The sequence below is a fragment of the Zonotrichia leucophrys genome, chromosome 6, assembly GCF_028769735.1.
Source record: "Zonotrichia leucophrys gambelii isolate GWCS_2022_RI chromosome 6, RI_Zleu_2.0, whole genome shotgun sequence".
Classification (NCBI taxonomy): Eukaryota; Metazoa; Chordata; class Aves; order Passeriformes; family Passerellidae; genus Zonotrichia; species Zonotrichia leucophrys.
Window position 1 is genome coordinate 12,703,209 of NC_088176.1, and position 17,565 is coordinate 12,720,773.

The following is a 17,565-nucleotide window of genomic DNA, read 5'->3' on the forward strand; positions in this document are numbered from 1 at the left end:
TTACCAATTGTGGGTAGTTTCTTAAAATAAAGCTGCTAAGGAATCATTTGTGTAACAAGGGTAGAAGACTTCCACATATTCCTATAGCCATAAAAGAGGAGTTTGATGATAACGAGGCACTGTTGCATTGCGACACCGCTGTAGAAGGAAGAGAAGGGTTTTATGTGTATAATCGAAACTCTCTGCAGTTGGAATAATGCAGGATGAGCGTGCCTAGGGCTTTTCTCGCAGCTGAAGGAGAATTTAGCCCAGCATTTCACCTTGAGCCAGCAAAAATGTTGCTCCTCCGTTCAATAAGTTCCATATGTGAGATTAGTCTTCATGTTGAACAATCCCTGTTGATTTTCCCTTGATGTTAAGGCAACTCTGCAGGAAAATGCAATTAAGTCCATGATTACTTTCTAGAATGAGATATCAGGTCCCAGGTTTCCTTCTTTGAAATGTGCAAAATGTATTCTCCTACCCCACCAGCTCAGCATGCCTTGCCTGGCTCTTGCAGGGCCTTGGGGGACTGCCCCACAGCAGGCTGGCTGTCCAATGCCTGAGGTGCCCCAGCCTGGTGCTGGCTGTGGATTGCCCGGGTGGAGGGTGCGGATCCTGGTGAACAGCAGATGGGAAGTGCTCTGTAAAACGAGCATTCATTCTTGCCCAGGCCGGCTTCCCCTTAAAAGGACACAGTTGCTGAAATGGGAAAGAGAATGTGATTTCCACCTCCTCCTCCCCAATTCAAATCTAGCTCCACACTGACAGAGGAGCGGGAGCGGTTAGCACGCCAAAGTAGCCATGTCCTGCATGAAACGAGCTTGGTGACTCCTGGGCCAGCTTCTAATGCACAGATGGTAGAATAATCCCACTGCCCTGCTTGCCAGCTTTGTTTGCTGCCTGCCTGTGAAAGGCCAGAGAATGGCTGGGGACTGCCTTACCCCTTCCACCTCCTGGAGACGGACGGTGGCGCAGGATGGGAGAGCTGCATGTACTAAAGCATGTGGCTTTACCACGCCTCAGCGAGTTGACTCATGGACCCAGGCAGACGGCTGACACCCCTGGAGCTCCCAGCTCTTTTCTCCTCCCTTCCCCTGGACATCTCCACCTCACGGCACAAACATCTGCACTGTACGTGAAGCAGCCCCTGGCTGTCTCTGTGTTACAGCCTGGCATATTAAAATCATCGGGGGCTCATTCCAGGTCCCCCATACATCAGGATGTACAGTAGCGGTTCAGGGATGATCCGTGTGTAGTTCAGCTGTCTTTGCTGTGGCTGGGGGCACAGGGACAGCTGGGACAGCAACTGCTTTAGCAATCCAACTTTAATCTGCCTGTGTCCGTGAGTCAGCACCCTCCGAGTGCATCTGTCTCCAGCAGGGAGGCAGGACACGCATGCCGGAGTAGCAGAGCCTTGCTTTAAAAACCAGACGACCGGGGAGCGGGGTGGGGGGGAAGAGCGGGCTCAAGTGAGCTGTTAAGCAATCGCTAATGACAAAGTGACACAGCTCCGGCTTTGCATGGATTGAGTAAGGAGTCATAAGATGAGATGTTCATTTAAATGCAGCTTGCTTGGTAACTCCCCAGCTGCGCAGGCTTATCGGGAACGCTGCAAATTTGAGTATGGCATGTTCCTGGGTCAGTCCAAGGAGGAGAAATTCATCCCAGCATCACCTTTTCCTTGCAAATAATGCATTTGCCTGATGCAAGCAGTGTAAAGAATTACAACCCTTTCCTGTGGGCAGGCTTGTGCTGGCTGAGTGGCAGAGCTTTGTGACAGATAGTCCCCAGGCTTTGGATTTGCCCACATTGCAGAGGGACACATTTGCCCGCAGATGCAGAGGGAAATGCTCAGATATCTCTCCTCTGGCCCGGGCAGGACAGGGCAGAGCACCCTTTGGAGCTCAGGCATTGATCTTTCACACTTGCAGGGGACTTGAGTTGGTGCTTTCCTGCTCCCCACTATTTTAGCAGTGGCAGACTTAGTCTGTGACACTGCACCAGTGCCACAGTTGGCTTCCTGGGCCTGAAAAGAGTCCAGGAGGGTAATGTGGTTTTTTAAAGTCTCATGTTGGTTAAATTTGGAAATGTGTGTAAAATAAATATGTAGTAATTTTCCTATCACTTTAGTTGGGAAGGAATAATTGCCTTATTGAACTCAGGATCCAGAAACATTTGCTGGCTCATTCATTATGTTTACTTGTAGCCACACGTATTGGCTGCTTGCATCTGTACCTGCCAGAGTGTCACCTGTAACCCAGTAGTTAATTCGGTTTTCCCGTGCCAGGTGGTAAGAGAGGAAGACCGTGATAGAGTGAGCTGTGCTGGGAGGATGGAGGTGGGGGGTTAAAATGACCATGTCTTAAGTATATCATCCTACAGTGATGGCTGTAAATGTTTGTTGTATTGTAAACGTTTCTCTGTGCAACCTGGTGAAAATGTGTAAGAATTTGAGGTTCTGTTCACTTGCTCCTCCTTATCTGAATGTATTTACATCTGCTATGGCCTCTGCAGGGCTCCCTGCCCTGGGCAGCACCTGGCTGAAAACCACCTGGACAAGTGTCTGGGGCCAGCCAGAAACGCCTGCCCCCGATCAGTGCAGCCGCTGCCCCTCTGCCAGCCCTCAGCCCCGCCCTGGTTTGTGGCACACGCGGGGCTCCGTCCTTCCAGCGCTGTCAGCTTCGCCCTCCTTTAAACTGAGGCGGGGGGAACCAGGCGGCTCCTTGCTATGGGGGGAGCTCTGCCACACGTCCCATCAATTCCTGGATTTTTTAGCCAGGAGGGACCGTTGTGTTCCTGTTTCCTGACCTCCCGCGTAACGCAGCCCATGAAACCCCTCCCGCCGTGGAGACCCGCGGCTGAGCTGAGCCCCTGTGGTAGGAAGAAACCCAGCCGTGATTTAAAGGCTCCGAGTGACAGGCAGACCTCGGGACGTTTGTCACAGGGGTTAATTCCCTTCCTGTGCTTCACTTTCACATCATTAAATCTGGTTCTACCTTTGCGATAGATGAAAGAAGCCTCTCCTGCTCCTGCCCCGTTCGTTCCCTGGAGGGGAGAGGTGCCGGAGAAGTGAAATTCTCCAAGGGCATGTCAGAAAACCTGAGCCCATCCCCTGCTCTGATGTGGGTGGGGTGTGGGGACTCGTGTCCTCCCCCAGCTGTGCCCGTGTCCCCCCTGCAGCTTCGCTGGAGAATGTCTCTCCTGCCCTGGGAGAATGCTTGCCAAAGCCTCTTGCAACCTTCTCCCATTGTCCCACTACCTATGGTGTTTCTTGCAGATTAATGACTTCTCTCTCTGTCAAAACTATAACTGGTCACCAGACTCTTTTTATGAAGTGTACTGGGATGAGACCAGCCTGCTCCAACATGCTCACTCTTCTCCAAAAGCAAAAGATGGCGGCTGTTGCATTCCCTGGGCCGGCCAGGTCCACGCAAGCTCTTTCTTTTATGTTCCCTTTTTGTATTTCACCAAAAAGGGATATTTGCAATATCTGGTCATGTTGTTACTCAGTGTATAATTTAGATGTCTTTGTCAAAAAAAAAAGAAAGGAAATAAATTAAAATTTAGTAGAAAGACAACTGGTGTTTGGGGGTGATCCTTTTTTCTTCAGCAGGTTCATCTTCTGCCAGGATTGTCTCTTCCCAAGAAACTTCCAGTCAGGTCACAAAGCTGCTCTTCCATTGCTGCAGTCACACCACCAGAAATGGTTGCTGGTACTAGAAGTGATCAAAACTTTTGAAGAAGCCTTTTTCCTTTGGATTTTCAGTATTCTAAAACTATCAGAGAAGTCAGCCAGAGAGAAAGGGAAACTCTGGGAGGATCTTCTTTTTCAGAAATTGTGTTGTAGGTTAAAAAAAGCATGTCATGAAACACGTTCTCTACTGACCTGGCAGGAAAAGGGAAGGAGAAAAAGAAAAGCAGCAAACTATTTGGGTTTGGTTCAGTGAAATGAGGTTGGGAGGGGGTTAGGAGGGAGGGAAGCAAATCTGTTGCTTTCCAGCTAATCTGACTCATTACTGTTCCTGCAACACCCAGATGGGCCAAAAAGCAAGAAACTGTTAGAACTCTTGAAAGCATCAGGTTCCTCCCTGCACAGTCACAGTCAGGATGCCTGGAAGGCTGTCAGAGCCACTGGAAAAAAACATTATAGATGGTCACACTTACCTTCTTTTCTCTTTTTTTTAAGGCACGCTTTATACTCAGTCCTGGTATTTTTTCAGCAAAGTAGGAAATACTTTTTCATCTTGTTTGCCTAATGGATTGGATGTGAAAAATATTTCTCTGGCAAGTGAACACCCTGAGAGTTGCTTGACGTGTCACAGCGTTATGGATCGGCCCCTGCGGCCCCCGGGCCCCGAATGGCGTCGCTTCCCCTCTCCTGCTGCTGTTTGGGGTGGGATGTGGTAATTTATGGGGAGGCTGCGTGTGACCTTGCGTGCGTCTGCCGGAGCGAGCCGCGGGTCCCTTCCCCGCACAAGCCCCGCTTTACATCCGCATGATGAATTTAGTGCTCCCGAAAGGACAAGGAACCGAGCGGATTGGGCGTGGGGAGGAGGGAAAAAAGAAAATAATAATCTGCAGCCTGCAGGAGAAGAAAACACTGAGATTTTTGTTCCTCTTTGACCAGTATTTCCCTGTTTATGGCCTCGCAGCCCCGGACGCCCGCCTTTATCGGAGCAGAGAAGTGCTCTGTGGCCGCAGAGCCGGATATTTCAGCCTCCGTGTTCTCGCCGCGTTGGCATTCCCAGCCCGGCCGTGCTCGGCTGGGACACGTTGGAGCGGGGCAGCTGGACTGATGGCCACGGCCGTGCCCCAGCCCACCCACCCGGGCACCCACCCAGGCGCTGGCTGAAGCTTTTTTCATTTTATTTTGTTTTGTTTAAGTGGAAACAAGCTTGCACCGCAGCCTCGTGATTGGCTTGTGCCGAAATGGCAGCTTCGGGCTCAGTTGGCTGAATTTGGGCTTGTTGGATTTTTTATTGCAATCTGTTCACTTATTTCCCTTCCCAGCACCAATTGGAAGCAAAACTTCTAAAGCTGTGGTCAGGCTGTGCCCGTGCTGGGGGATGCTATGAAAGGCTTGCTGGAAACAGCATGAGGTGGGGGGTGCCTCCTCTGCATTTCCTATGTATTTGTCTGACTGAGATGAGTATCTGTATCATTTTTAATGGGAAAAGGAAAAAAAAAATCACATTCAGAAGAGGAAGGGTTGGAAGGATCCTCTTTGCTTGCAACGTTCCATGACCGCCTGTCTCTGAGCTGCAGCCCTCCGAGCGGCACAGTCAGCCAGCCAAACACAGCCTCAAGTAAATAACCCTCAGAGGAAGGGGAACTGGCACATGGGTTAGACCCCAAGTCTGAGCTGCATTAGGAGCTGGCAAGAACGCCCTGCAAGTAAATCACCTGGATGAGAGATATTTTTAAATAGAACATGTCCTTGCTGCTTGGCTTTGCAACATTTGTGCTACCAATGGGAGCCACAGCCTGCATGCTGTAATGCTTCTCTGTCGGGCAGGAGCTTGGGGTGCTGAGCGGGACACTGTTGGGGACAGTGGGTTCCCCCCTGCCAAGAGCATCACTGTGGGCTGGGACCCTGTGCTGTCCTCAGCCTGCGACAGCTGGGTCCCAACTGACAAGACAAAGCCCAGCGTCTTGGGGTGGCTGAGCCAGCTGTCCTGCCCTGGCTCCATCACCCTCCCTGATGTCAGACAGGAGGATTTATATGTATTTTGGGTTCATTTTTATAGCTGGCACCTGCGAGGCCAAAGCCAGGAAGGGATAAGCGAAGGGGCCTTGCTGTGAGGGGCTGTGTTGGTGGCAGGGGCATGGAGAGCTGCCCTGGGGTACGGCGAGATGGGCATGGCAGCCGCTCTGCACCTGGGGCAGCGCTCGGGTCTGGGGCTGGGCAGAGAGCTGGGCCTGGCTGGCGGCTGCTTCTGGAGCTGGGGCAGGAGCTGCAGCTCTCACAGCCCGGGGGGTTGGGAGGGGCCCTGAATTGGGTGCATTCAGCGTGGCACAGCTGGTGTGGGCTGCGGGGCGGGGGGGCTGCAGTTGCTCCTGACACTTTTGCCTCTGAATGTGATGATAAACTCCCTTTCCCGATTAGCGCTGATCCCTCTGCCTCCAAAACAGTTGGCCCTAATGAACATACGGCCCAACAGCTGTAAGCGGTTATACATATGCATGGATATATATATTTATCCCCCCCCAGCCCATCCATATATACTGGAGATCACAGCTGTTGCTATTCTTCCTTGCAATGCAGATCAGACGCTCTCTCTCTTTGGAGTCTTACTTGACCTATTTTGCAGGCGCAAGATTTTTTGTGATGATGATTTCCCCAGTTGGTGCTTTTGATTCTGCCTGAAACATCTTGATTGAAGGCAAACAATGGCAGCTCCGGCAGCCGGCAGCGCCCCGCACCCACGCGCCGCCCCAGCCCCGCCAGCCGCCACGCGCCGGGGGGGCCCGCACGGCCCCATCCCATCCTCTGGTGCCACTGCCCTGTGCCCGCGGGACACGGCTCTGCCACCCAGGCCATCCAGCCTCAACCGTGAGGCTTGTGCTGGTGTCCCCTTCTCAGCCCTGAGCCTCTTCCCGCCAGCTGGAAACTGCTCCACCTTCCCAAAATCTTGCAAATCATGGTGGTGATGCCCCTTGGGGTCCCAGCCATAAGACCAGAGGGGGAGATGGTGCCAGAGCTGGCAGGAATATCAAACCCCCAGTGGCTGCAGTGCAGCATCCCATGGGTGATGGACACCTTTGAAGTGCAGCCTCCAGTGACCCCCAGCCTCTGCTCACTGCTTAACACAAACTTCCCGGGCTGTGAGGGAGCCTCCCATGTCCCTACAACCCTCCCTGTCCACACAGGGTGCCCCAAAGAAGGGCCTCAAAGCCACCACATCCTGGCAAGGAAAAGCGGCCATCCGGGCGCACACAAAGCCATTTCTTGTTTGGCATTTTTGTTTGAAGTGTGTCCTTCATCTGGGTTTCTACAGCAACTGGGAAGTTCCTATCCTGGCCCAGCTGGAGGGAGTGAAGCAGCCAGGGGAACAGAGCAGGAGGGGCAGGAGGCGAGGATTGAGGGCAGGAAGGGAAGAAGCAAAAAATCAAGTTTTTGAGAAGTGGGGCTGTATTTTCCACCTCCATCTTGGAGGAAAATACAGCAGCTGGGACAGGATTCCAACTCTATCCCTGCCCCTCTGTCTCCAGAGGCAGTGCAGCCAGCTGGGACCAAATCAGGGGATGTAAAGCAAGCAGCTTTTAGGATCCCTTCAGGTAAGGAGTTGTCTGCTGTGTCCCACCTTGGTTGGCCCTGGCATGGCTGCATCCTCTGACTCCCTGTGCCAGCCTGGGTTAAAATGAAACACACTTTTCTTAGAAGAAAGCAACAAAACCCAGTGAAACTCCAGTGGTTCATCTTAGGCAGTGAGTCTTTTCATTTATTCATTATGAGATAATACCCAAATCTGGCTAATTAATATTCCTGCATATTTTCCAAGGGGTGATGAGGTATCTTAAACATCTCATGGAGATGGGCTTTCATATTTATAAGGTTGATGTGCAAACTTAAATTGACACTGGCTAAATATACCCTCATGTTTAAGCATGGGGCTTTCTCTCCCAAGACAGCGAGGGCTTTCCTGGGCTGCACACCCTGGCTGGAAGTGGGACCTGGGGCTCAGTGGGTGGGAGAGCTGCCCAAAAAGGCTCCTGCGAGGCAGGGTGTGATGTTGTGTGATCCATCTTTCCACAAAGATGTGGGATTTGTGTTTGCTTTGGTAACGGGAACAGAGCACAACAGGCACTGACCCAGTGGGGTCAGCGGTGCTTTGGGGTGAAGGATCAGAGTGAGCACCCACACAGCCGGACGTGCTGACGGGTACCAGACAGGGCCTGCAGCTTCCTGCAGAACCCTTCTCCAAGGTTAAAAATAGGAATGGGTTGAAAACTGAAAGCCTGGTTTGCATTCGCCCTCATTATGTTGATTGCTTATTTACATGTATGCAAATGGCAGAAGAGGCAGTGGCTCCTCCACCTAGGGACCCCTTGGCACAGGAGACCCTAAAGCCCACCAGGTAAATCCCTGCTGAGGGCTGGGCCACGGGGCTGTGGCCCCTTCCCAGGATCACCCTGAAAGCGAGGCATCAGCCCCTCTTGCCGTGCCGATCCGAGGGCTGAGCCTCGTGCCGAGTCCAGTGCTCGGTGGCACGGTGGTTCCGGCAGCCATTGCCTCCCCCCACCCTGCTCCACCAGATGTGCGTGTCCAGCTCCAGCTGTTCCCCATCAGCCTCCCCCGTGCAGCACCGCCAGCTCCGGGATCCTTTTTCCACCAGGCCCCATGTCCTTCATCAGACACCAATTTGGTCTCGCCCAGCTGCTCATTTTTCTTTCCGCCGTGTGACATGTTTTCACCTGGCTCCTAATCCGTCTCTTTCCATTCACAACTCGAGCTGTTTATGGATGTGCCTCTGCTCCCCCTGCTCTCCCCACCCCCCAGACAGAGCCATCCATCAATAAAACCCCGCTGTGCCCCCGAGCCTCAGCGCTTCCCCTCCCAGGACACCAATATCCCAACAGCCACGGGCACACATTCCTCCTGCTGCTCCATGGGGTGATCCCTCGGGGCCATTGCTTTCCTCCTTGCCCCCAGCAGCCCATGGGGCTTGATGGCACTGATGGTCCTGGAAGCTGAGGCATCCAGGACACCAGGGGACTCTTCCTGGATAGGGGGCAAGAGAGGGGCTGTGGCCCTTCTGCTCGGCATGGGCACCCACTCTTTTGGGGCTGATCCCTCCAGCGAAGGTGTGGGGTGAGAGTGGCCCACGGTGGGGACAGTCCTAACTCTTGGGAGTCACCCTGCGGTGGGGCTGTGCCTGTGTCCCCCCATAGTAGGTGACAGGTGCTTTAATGCCTGGGGTGGCAGCTGCTGCTGTCACAGGAGGAGGCAGCTGTGCCAAGGAGGAAGAGTTTGATGATGATGATGAGGACAGCTGGGCAGTCAAACTCAGAGGCACCAAGCATAGGGGCCATGGCTGGGGAGTGCCCTGGGGTGGGGAGTGGCCCAGGCTGTGCATCGGGGACCCTCCTCCACAGGGAGGGACATCACTCATCTCGCCTGTATCCTCACCACCCCCGGGGCTCCTCTTTACCCCCCAGCAGCCGGCCCTGTGAATATGGAGGGGAGACATCACGGGATCCCTATGGAGGTTGGGAGCATCCTGCTTCCTTCTGCCACCCTGGAGTGCTTTGCTTTTGACTGAGAAGCAAACCCCCAAATATCCCAATGGACGGGGGGTTTCCTGAAGAGCCCGAGCAGGAGAGGGTTGAGAAGAACCCAGCAGGACAGCAGGGCTGAGCCGCCAGGCTCTGCAGCCTGTGCGTACAAGAACACACAGGGGCAGGAGGTACTGGCCCCTGAACCCAACACTGCCTGGGAACTTGTCCGGGGTAGTGCTGCCACCTCTGTTGGAATGGAATGGAATGGGAGGAGTTAGTGAGAGGGTCCCCCTCCCTTGAACCCACTGTTCCCCTCTTTCAGCTCACTGAGACTTTCTCCCCTTCCCAGTTCCCACTAAAGTAGCACAAAGGGAATTCAAACTGGAACTAAACCAGGGATGTTTTGCAACCAAGGAGAGAGCGGTGGAAAACCCCTCCTGCCTCTAGGACACTGCTCTGTTTTATGAAGTCAGCCTCATTTTCCCCAGATGAAGATCACCCCTGCACAGCCCCAGCCAGGCCAGTCCAGGCCCCAACTGCACATCCTAGACAAAGGTTCCTCCTCACCTTTCCAGCCTTGGCTGGGCACAGAGGGTCCCCAAACCAGCCTGGGGTGCTGCCAGCACCCACAAAGCCCCAGGGACAGCGGGGCTGTAGGTGGGGATGAAGGCTTAAGGGCTGGGTGCCCGGACAGCAGCACGGCTGGAATGGTGGATGCTGGCAGAGTCAGGAAAGCTGCTGCTGTCCCCAGCCCAGTCCCCATCCCACAATGGGGATTGTTCTGGAGCCCATGGGCAGGATGCGGCCTGGCCGGCTCCGTGCCTGACTCACATCCTCGCTGCCTGGGAGGGAGCTGGTGGAGAGCCACATCTCCAGCACACCTTCCCACGGGGCTGGGACACGGCCTGGGACACTGGAGGGGACCCTGGCTGCATCTGGGACCCGCTGCTGCCCCATGGCCGAGCTGCTCCCTCCCAAGAGCCCCTCTGGGATCCCGCCATGGCCCGGGCCCTGTGGGACCGGGCAGCGTTTCCTGCCCACAGCAGTCGGAGCCTCCCTCCGGAGCTGGCGTTCCCGGGGGAAGAGCTGCAGCAGAGCGAGGCATTTGCACTAAGTGATCACATTTATTTGAATATTTTGCGTGTGTGTGTGTTTGTGTGTGTGTGTGTGTGTGTGTCTAAAATTGGTTACAGAATAAATACCTGTGCCTTATAGCAGGAAGTCCACTTTTTTTTATACAAAGTGCTTGTTACAGGAAGTTGCATCAGCGATATGCAGGAGGGGAGTGCATTTTGGTCACGCTTCCCCTCCTGAAAACTAGAACAGATTTTTTTTATTTATTTATTTGTGGCTTTTTGTAAAGTTTCTTTTCCCTTTTTTTTTGTGCATTAAATTTCCTGCCATTGTGTATTTACAAATCTCTGAAAGAAGGAAAAAAAAATGCCAATATGCATGAGAAGTGGCCTTGTAACACAAAAAAAAATCAGCCTTTAAAAAAAAAAAAGTAACAAACCCAAAATCTACAAGTATCATTTCATACTGAATCAATGATAGATTTTTTCTTTTTTTTTCTTTTTAAAAAGGGAAAGAAAGGGGTGGGGAAAGGGGAAAAACTGAACCAAACCAGAAAAAATGAACTTGCAGAAATAGAAAGAGAGAAGGTGCCATTGTCCCTTCTGAAGTTTTCCAAAGGCAGAGAGGAGCGAGGAAGAGCACGACTCACAGACCCAGATGTCCGACTGAAATCCCCATCAATTTCTTCTCGGTAATTTCTCCCTCGTGTTTACCCAGCGAGGGGCAGGAAGGACTTCCAAAATTAAATTAAAAAAAGGCATTAAAATGAAAAAAAAATTATTTCATTTTTAAAGAATTTAAAAAAAAAAAAAAGGAGATATGATAGAACAACCCTCCCCAAAATCCTGGAGGGGCGTGAGGCAGGGAAAAAACTGGGTTTGATTTAAAAGGGGAAGGAAAAAAAAAAAAGAAAAGCCAAACCAAACCAGACTTTTCTCTCTGAACACGTCATCGAGCAGGACTCTCCAGAGAGTGTGACGGTTAACTGGTGACGTAGTGTTTGGCCGAGGGCTGCCCGTAGACCCTATAGAAATCCTGCCGCCCGTGCTGCTGGGATGCGTCAATCCATTCCCTCACGGCAAGTCCCGGGAGCGACTGGGGCACGGCGGGGGCGGGCGGCAGCGGGTGCGAGTACTCCTGCGACGACACTGTCCAGGGGAAGTGCCCCGAGCGCGGGTAGGGCTGGTGCCCGCTGTGGTTGGACACCGAGGAACAGTAACAGTTATCCACGGAGCAGACGAGGATTTTGCGCCCGCCGTACTGGGAGAGCACGGACTGCTGAGATGACGTGGTGTTGGGGTAGTGAGATGGGTTGAAGACGGAGCCCGAGTGCACCGGCTGCGGGCCGCTAGGAAGTCCAACTATGTGCTGCGTGGAGCTACAAGGCACCATGGCTTGTGCGGACTGCCCCTCGCCGGCCGAAGCGCCCTGGCTCATGTACTGGCTCGCCACAGTCCCGGACGATGGCTCGAGGAAGCTGCCCTCGGGAAAGGCGGTGGAGTGCTTGCGCTTCTCCGCGCCGGAGTTGCTGACGGTGCAGGGGTACATGGGGATGCTCTGCAGGAAGGGGACGGGGGTGCTCAGAGGACCTGTGGAGGGGAACAGGAGAGGGGACTGGATTAAGCACAGCGTGGCGCAGCTCCAGGGTGCTCCGGCCCCAAGACCCACATTCCAGCCCCACGTGTGCAGTGGCAAACCATGCACGCGGCCCTGTGCAGGTGGACTTGCAGCTTCAGTTCTGGGCCCTTGGCAGCGGGCTCGGAGCAGCCCCGGGCACTGCTCTGCAAACAGCTCATGAACACAGTCCCTAACAGGAGCAGAGTGGGACAGCCTGGGGGATAAACACCAATCCCCCAAGGAGAGGACTGGGAAGGTTCCACAGGACGTGGTTTGCTCCCAGGCATTGGCTGGGGGCTGTGGGACCATGCCAGTCCCTGGCTGTCCCTGCCCATATGCTGACCCCCATCTTTCCACTGACTTTTCCTGGCAATGGCCAAACCACCAAAAGCTCTGTATTTCAGGGTTTTGTGTAACCCCAGAACACAGCTATGTCACAAGACAAGGAAAATGCCCTGGGGAGAGTCAGGAACTGGCTTGGTGACTCTCCCTGCTGACTGCAGAGAGGCTCCAAGGGGTCCCTGCCCCAAAGGGCTCTCCCCACCGTTTTGTACTGGGATCTGCTGGGCAGCCAGCTACAGCTACAGGAGGTAGTGAGGTCCCATGCCCCTACACCTCTCAGGTTTCACCCACCTTCCAGCAACTTCCTCAGCTGCTTCTCCTTCTTGGCAATCTCGTTCAGGAAGAGCTTGGAGTTGAGGTGGCCGATTTTGGGTGGGGGCAGGCTGCCACCTGTACAGTTCTGAGTTCTGTTGGGGATGGCAGGCAGAGAGGTGTGAGTTACAGGCTGAACTCAGGAGAGGGACAGCTCCTCCCCTCACGCCCTCCTGGAGCCAAACCCCCTCCCCAGGGTAGAGGACAGAAGTGAGCTGGCTGTCTCTGGCAGGCAGGACCTTCCCTGTCCAGTTTGCTTGAATGTCCCCTGCCAGGGCACACCTCCTGCAGTCCATGTCCCCACTGCGTGGCCATCCCAGCTCATCTCTGCTCTGCTAGTGCTGCCTTTAACTCCCTGCCCTGCCTCTGCCCAGTGGAGTTGGATGGAGCCCTGCATCCCAACCCTGCTGGTCCCATCCTCTGCTCTTCCACAAGCACAACACTGAGATTCCCCTAGTCCACGGGGAGGACTTGATTCAATGGCTGCACAAGGGGATTTTTTCATCCTCACAGAGAGAGAGAGGGAAGCTGAGCACGGCACATGTCTCTTCCAAACCCTGTAGCATCCCTGGCCCTGGTCTTCCTCTGGATATTGTGCTGCTGCCACCCCTGTGGACATGAACACACCCTTTTCCCCAAACACGTCTGTCCCGCTGCGCTTACCTGTCCATTAAGATTTTCACAGACTTGGTGTTCTAGAAGTGGAAGGAGAAGCTCTGGTCAGTAAGGCCAATCCCTGCCATGGTGGCCATGCCCCCTTTCAGTGTCAGCTTCCATGGCCCCCCAGGAGGGGACAATCTGACCATGGGCACTGAGCCCCCTTTCCCCTGCATGGGCTGCTCCAGCCCCATCTCCAGCTGTGGCACCTCCTCATTTGAGGCCAGCACTGAGCCTGCCTCACTTCTCCTTGACTTCATCCACCGCTGAGCACTCTGGAGACACCAGCCAGCCCTGCCAATGTCGCCATCCTGCTCCCCACCACCCCCCACACATACCCAGTTCTTCCCACACAACCAAGCCTCTCCACAGTCCCCGTCCCACCCTGGCATGGGCAGCTTGTCTTACCTTCATGAAGTTGATGTCCTCAGTTTTGTCAAACATGACCTGGACAGAGCTGAGGAGCTTCTTGGCCTCCTGCATGCGCTCATTGAGGTGCAGAACCTGGGCCGCGTTCTCGTTGCAGAACTTGGCCTGGGCCTTGTCCAGGATCTCCATGGTCTTCCGCAAGTCCTCATCCAAGATCTGGTGCATCTTCTCGTACTGCAGGCGCACCTCATCCTTCAGCTGGTTCACCTTCTCCTGGGGAGAAGAGCAGGGTCAGTGCTCTGTGCTCTTTGACCTCTTCCTGGTTGTTCCAGGACACCTGGGTTCTTTCTCAGTACAGAATGCAGCCTGAAAGCTGCACCCCAGCTCTGCTCTCCAGCAACACCCAGGCAGCTGAAACCCTGCTGTCAACTCCCACATGGGAGGACTTCTATGTGCCAGAGACCCAACAGGGGCACTCTGAAGGTTTGATTGGTTCAGCAGATTCCTGGACTTACTTCCTGGGGTCTGTGTGGGGATCAGCTCCAGAGACCCAATCCCAAGGAACAACCTGCTACACCACCAATGGAAGTGTGCTCTCCTGAAAAATCCCACCCATCCCTATCTGCATGCCCTTTCCCACCTTCATCCTCAGCCCCATCCCAGGCTGGAGACACTTCATGTTCCAGAGCCTTTCCCTTCATGCTCTGGGAGGCCAAGGGGCTTTAAGGACCACAGGCACTCCCTTCCTGAGAAAGGCTGTGCTGAGCTGAGGCAGGATGTGCCATCTGATATTTAAGAGCAACCTTGTTCCTTGTCTTCCAACTCAACCCAGGGCCCATGAGGCTGCAGAGCAGCTCCAAACACTTACTTTATTCTTCCAAAATGATGACTGATGACACTGAAATGGAGGCTAGAAGTCTGTCCAGCTACTCCTCCCCTGCATGCCTGCCTTCCTCCCTGCCCATCTGACTCTGTGTCCCACGAGCTTGTCCCCATTGTGCCACAGGGGGACAGTCCCTGGGACTGGCCGTGGCAGGGGGAGGCACTGGTTACCTCGACCAGCCGCTTGTCTGATTCCAGCTTGTAGAGCTGCTCCTCGATGTCCTGCTCCCGCTCCTCCAGGCGGTCCTGCTGCTTCATCAGCATCTTCTGCAGAGAGGAGAGAAAGCAGCATCGTCAGAGCCCAGCAGCCGCATGTGCCAGTGAACATCAGTGCTGCCCACACTGGCTCTGCCCACACCGTTCAGGAGGGATGGTGCTTTTACCCAGCAGGATGCCACTGCCAGGCTGAAAGCCCCCGGGTAGCTTGTGGAGCTGGAAATTTGGTTATTTCAATGGCAGGAATGGCAGAGGGCTGCCTGTGCCGGGCTGTGTTATCGGCTGCGCTGGGTCCCCTGGATGGGGGCAGCACCTCAGGGAGTTTCTGCAGCCTGGTCAGTGGGATTGGGTCAGGGCCAAGCCCTGGGGACTGTGGGGGCACGCAGAGAGGCTCATCCCCCACTAAGGCAGTACCATTTGAGGCCCATCACCCATCGCCAGCAGGCTCCTGTGAGACATCACCACCTCCCTCGCGCTTCGTACGCCACGCCAAATCCTTTCTCCCTTCCCCGCCTCCTTGACAAGCCCCAGAGCCAGCGTCAGCGTAATCTGGAGGGACAGAGTGAGGAGGAAAGGAGCCTTCTCCCACCACACTGCCAGCCCCCAGCCCTACTCCTTGGGGCTGGGCCTGGGCCATCCACCAAATAACTGGGACAAAACCTTATCCCCAGCTATCAGCGCGAGCGCCTCGCTCCTGCATGATTCCCAGCCTGGAGAAACCCACTGCCCATGAGAGAAGGGCTCCATCCCTGTGAGCAGGAGCAGGGCTTCCCAAAACACCCCTCAAAATCAACTCCAAATATTCGCCCTTCGTGTTTACTGGGCGGAAAAGCCAGGACACCAGCGGGGCAAGGAGAAGGGCTTCACCCGGCAGGGAGATGCGGCGTTCGAGACTCAACGACGGGGGCGAGATGGAAAGAAACCGGCAGCAAGAATGAATTTCGAGGGGATTATTGCTATTATAAACCGCCACTCGGGAATTTATAATCAAGTAATTAATTCCTGGACGAGGCGGGAGGGGGAGGGTGGCAGAGGCGCTGCCGGGATTAATTGCATTGCAGGGAAAGGCTGTCACCTCCGACTCAATTCAGGAGCAGGAATGCGAAGCCTCCTCCCTCCTGTTGTTTTTCTTAAGGTCTCAGGCACCTCCAGCCTTACTGTCACTGGGCTCCTACCACTAATAATAACGAGGAGCTAAAAAAACCCAGCTTCCTACTCACAGCACACTGCACATGCATGCCCAGGATGCACATGTGTGCACCCACCCAGGCCCATGCAGACAGACACACAGACAGCACATCCACTGAAACAGGGGCTGAGGGGCAGTCACAGCAATGCGGACCCCCAGCCCACGGGGGGACATTTGCTGTGCATGCCTACAGAAACACATGGGCCTGCAGCATTCACGGCCATCACTGGAAGCATCCACACCGAGAAAGATTTGAGGCATATATTAACAATCTCATTTTTTCATTGTAAAATGATTGTTTTTTGTGCTGCTGCAGCAGCAGGAGGCTGCAGTCCACTCCCAGGTTTAACATGGTGGGAACTGAGCTCTGGAGAGTGAGCGCAACACCACTTGCTTGAACCCTGGAGAACCAAGGCAGGAACTGTGTCCCAGGTCCTGTGCCAACAGCCAGGCCTGAGTGTGGAGCTGCTGGGGGTTTCTCTAGGGTCTCAGACAGGGTTTTGGGTCAAGCACCAGGCAGAACTGTGGAGCAGGTTGACAACTGTTGTATTGCACTAAACAGAAAACAGCCCCATGTACGTGGGTTGAGAAGTGGCAGGCAACAAGCCTGCTCCTGGGCTCCAAGGAAAGAGATTCCTTCCAACATCCCTGCTTGCAGGAGGCCAGCTGAATGTGGGAGTTGGGCAGGTCGTGCAGTGCAGGCTGTGCTGCTCACGCCCCGTGCTGGGCAGCCAAAGGACACAGCGAGCTTTGCACCGAGCCCTTCCCTGCACCTCCCTCCCTGCCACAGACTCGCCATCTCTACCACAGGCAGCCAGACCCAGCCCACACCAGCCCACCAGGAGGACAGCCAAGTCTAGCCAGGCCCCCAGGAGCAGCCCCATCCTCAGCCTGACTTCCCTGTCTGCCAGCTGGGACAGGAGTGGGTAAAAAACATAGGACAGGATCCTCGCTGGGCACAGAGGCCAATCCCCATCCCACTCTGTCATACCTATCAGGTATCTGACATATCCAAGGCAGACACTGCCCTTCTCCCTGATGCTGCTGGGATGCTGCAGCAGGGGAAAGCAGGGTTTCCCATCACTGGCAGATGCCAGGCAGGCAGAGGCCACCCTGGCAGCCCCACTGGTCTGAGGGACCCCCGAGGGAGGCACCAAACAGCCCGGACACGCACGTACCATCGCCCTGCAGCTGCCGTGGCAGAGCTGCCAACCTTTGTGTTTTGTAACAAACCTCAGACTGCTCCACTCCAGGAATTATGCAATTATGGGAAATCACAAATATACATATAAACATATGTAAAAATTACCTTTATATATATATATATATATATATATATATATAAGTTAATTTAGTATCACCTCACAGCTGGAAAAAGTGACCAAAATCCAACCTAAAGCCACAGAAATCAGACAAAATAGAGGACATGCAGCACTTTCTTTAAACCTCATACTTGAGCCACTCTTTTTTTAGGGTGATTTAAAATCTGTACGTGCCTGGATTGCAGTGGAATGGGAGGGCTTTTCACCCACGGCAACAAAACCTTAACAAGACACAAGGGTATGAACTACCCCTTCTGGAACCGAGGGGCAAAATCTCATTGTCTATGCAGCACAGGCTGAATTCCTTAGGTATTTTGAAAAGGAAAATATATCCCTTCCCCTTCCATCCCCTCCCAAATCTGGCATTTCTGAAGTCATGAACTC

At 54.1% G+C, this 17,565-nt stretch overlaps 1 protein-coding gene across 1 annotated transcript in view; it reads right to left on the reverse strand.

Moving 5' to 3' along the window:
• Nucleotides 1-10,302: 10,302 nt before the first annotated feature.
• TRIM8 (tripartite motif containing 8) overlaps nucleotides 10,303-17,565 on the reverse strand; it is a 29,300-nt gene continuing 22,037 nt past the window's right edge. The window contains exons 3-7 of the mRNA XM_064717052.1: nucleotides 14,626-14,721; nucleotides 13,612-13,845; nucleotides 13,210-13,241; nucleotides 12,526-12,641; nucleotides 10,303-11,864 (exon numbers count right to left, since the gene is read on the reverse strand). Of these exons, the coding sequence (XP_064573122.1) occupies nucleotides 11,257-11,864; nucleotides 12,526-12,641; nucleotides 13,210-13,241; nucleotides 13,612-13,845; nucleotides 14,626-14,721 (1,086 nt within the window). The 3' untranslated portion in view covers nucleotides 10,303-11,256. The remainder of the gene's footprint in view (nucleotides 11,865-12,525; nucleotides 12,642-13,209; nucleotides 13,242-13,611; nucleotides 13,846-14,625; nucleotides 14,722-17,565) is intronic.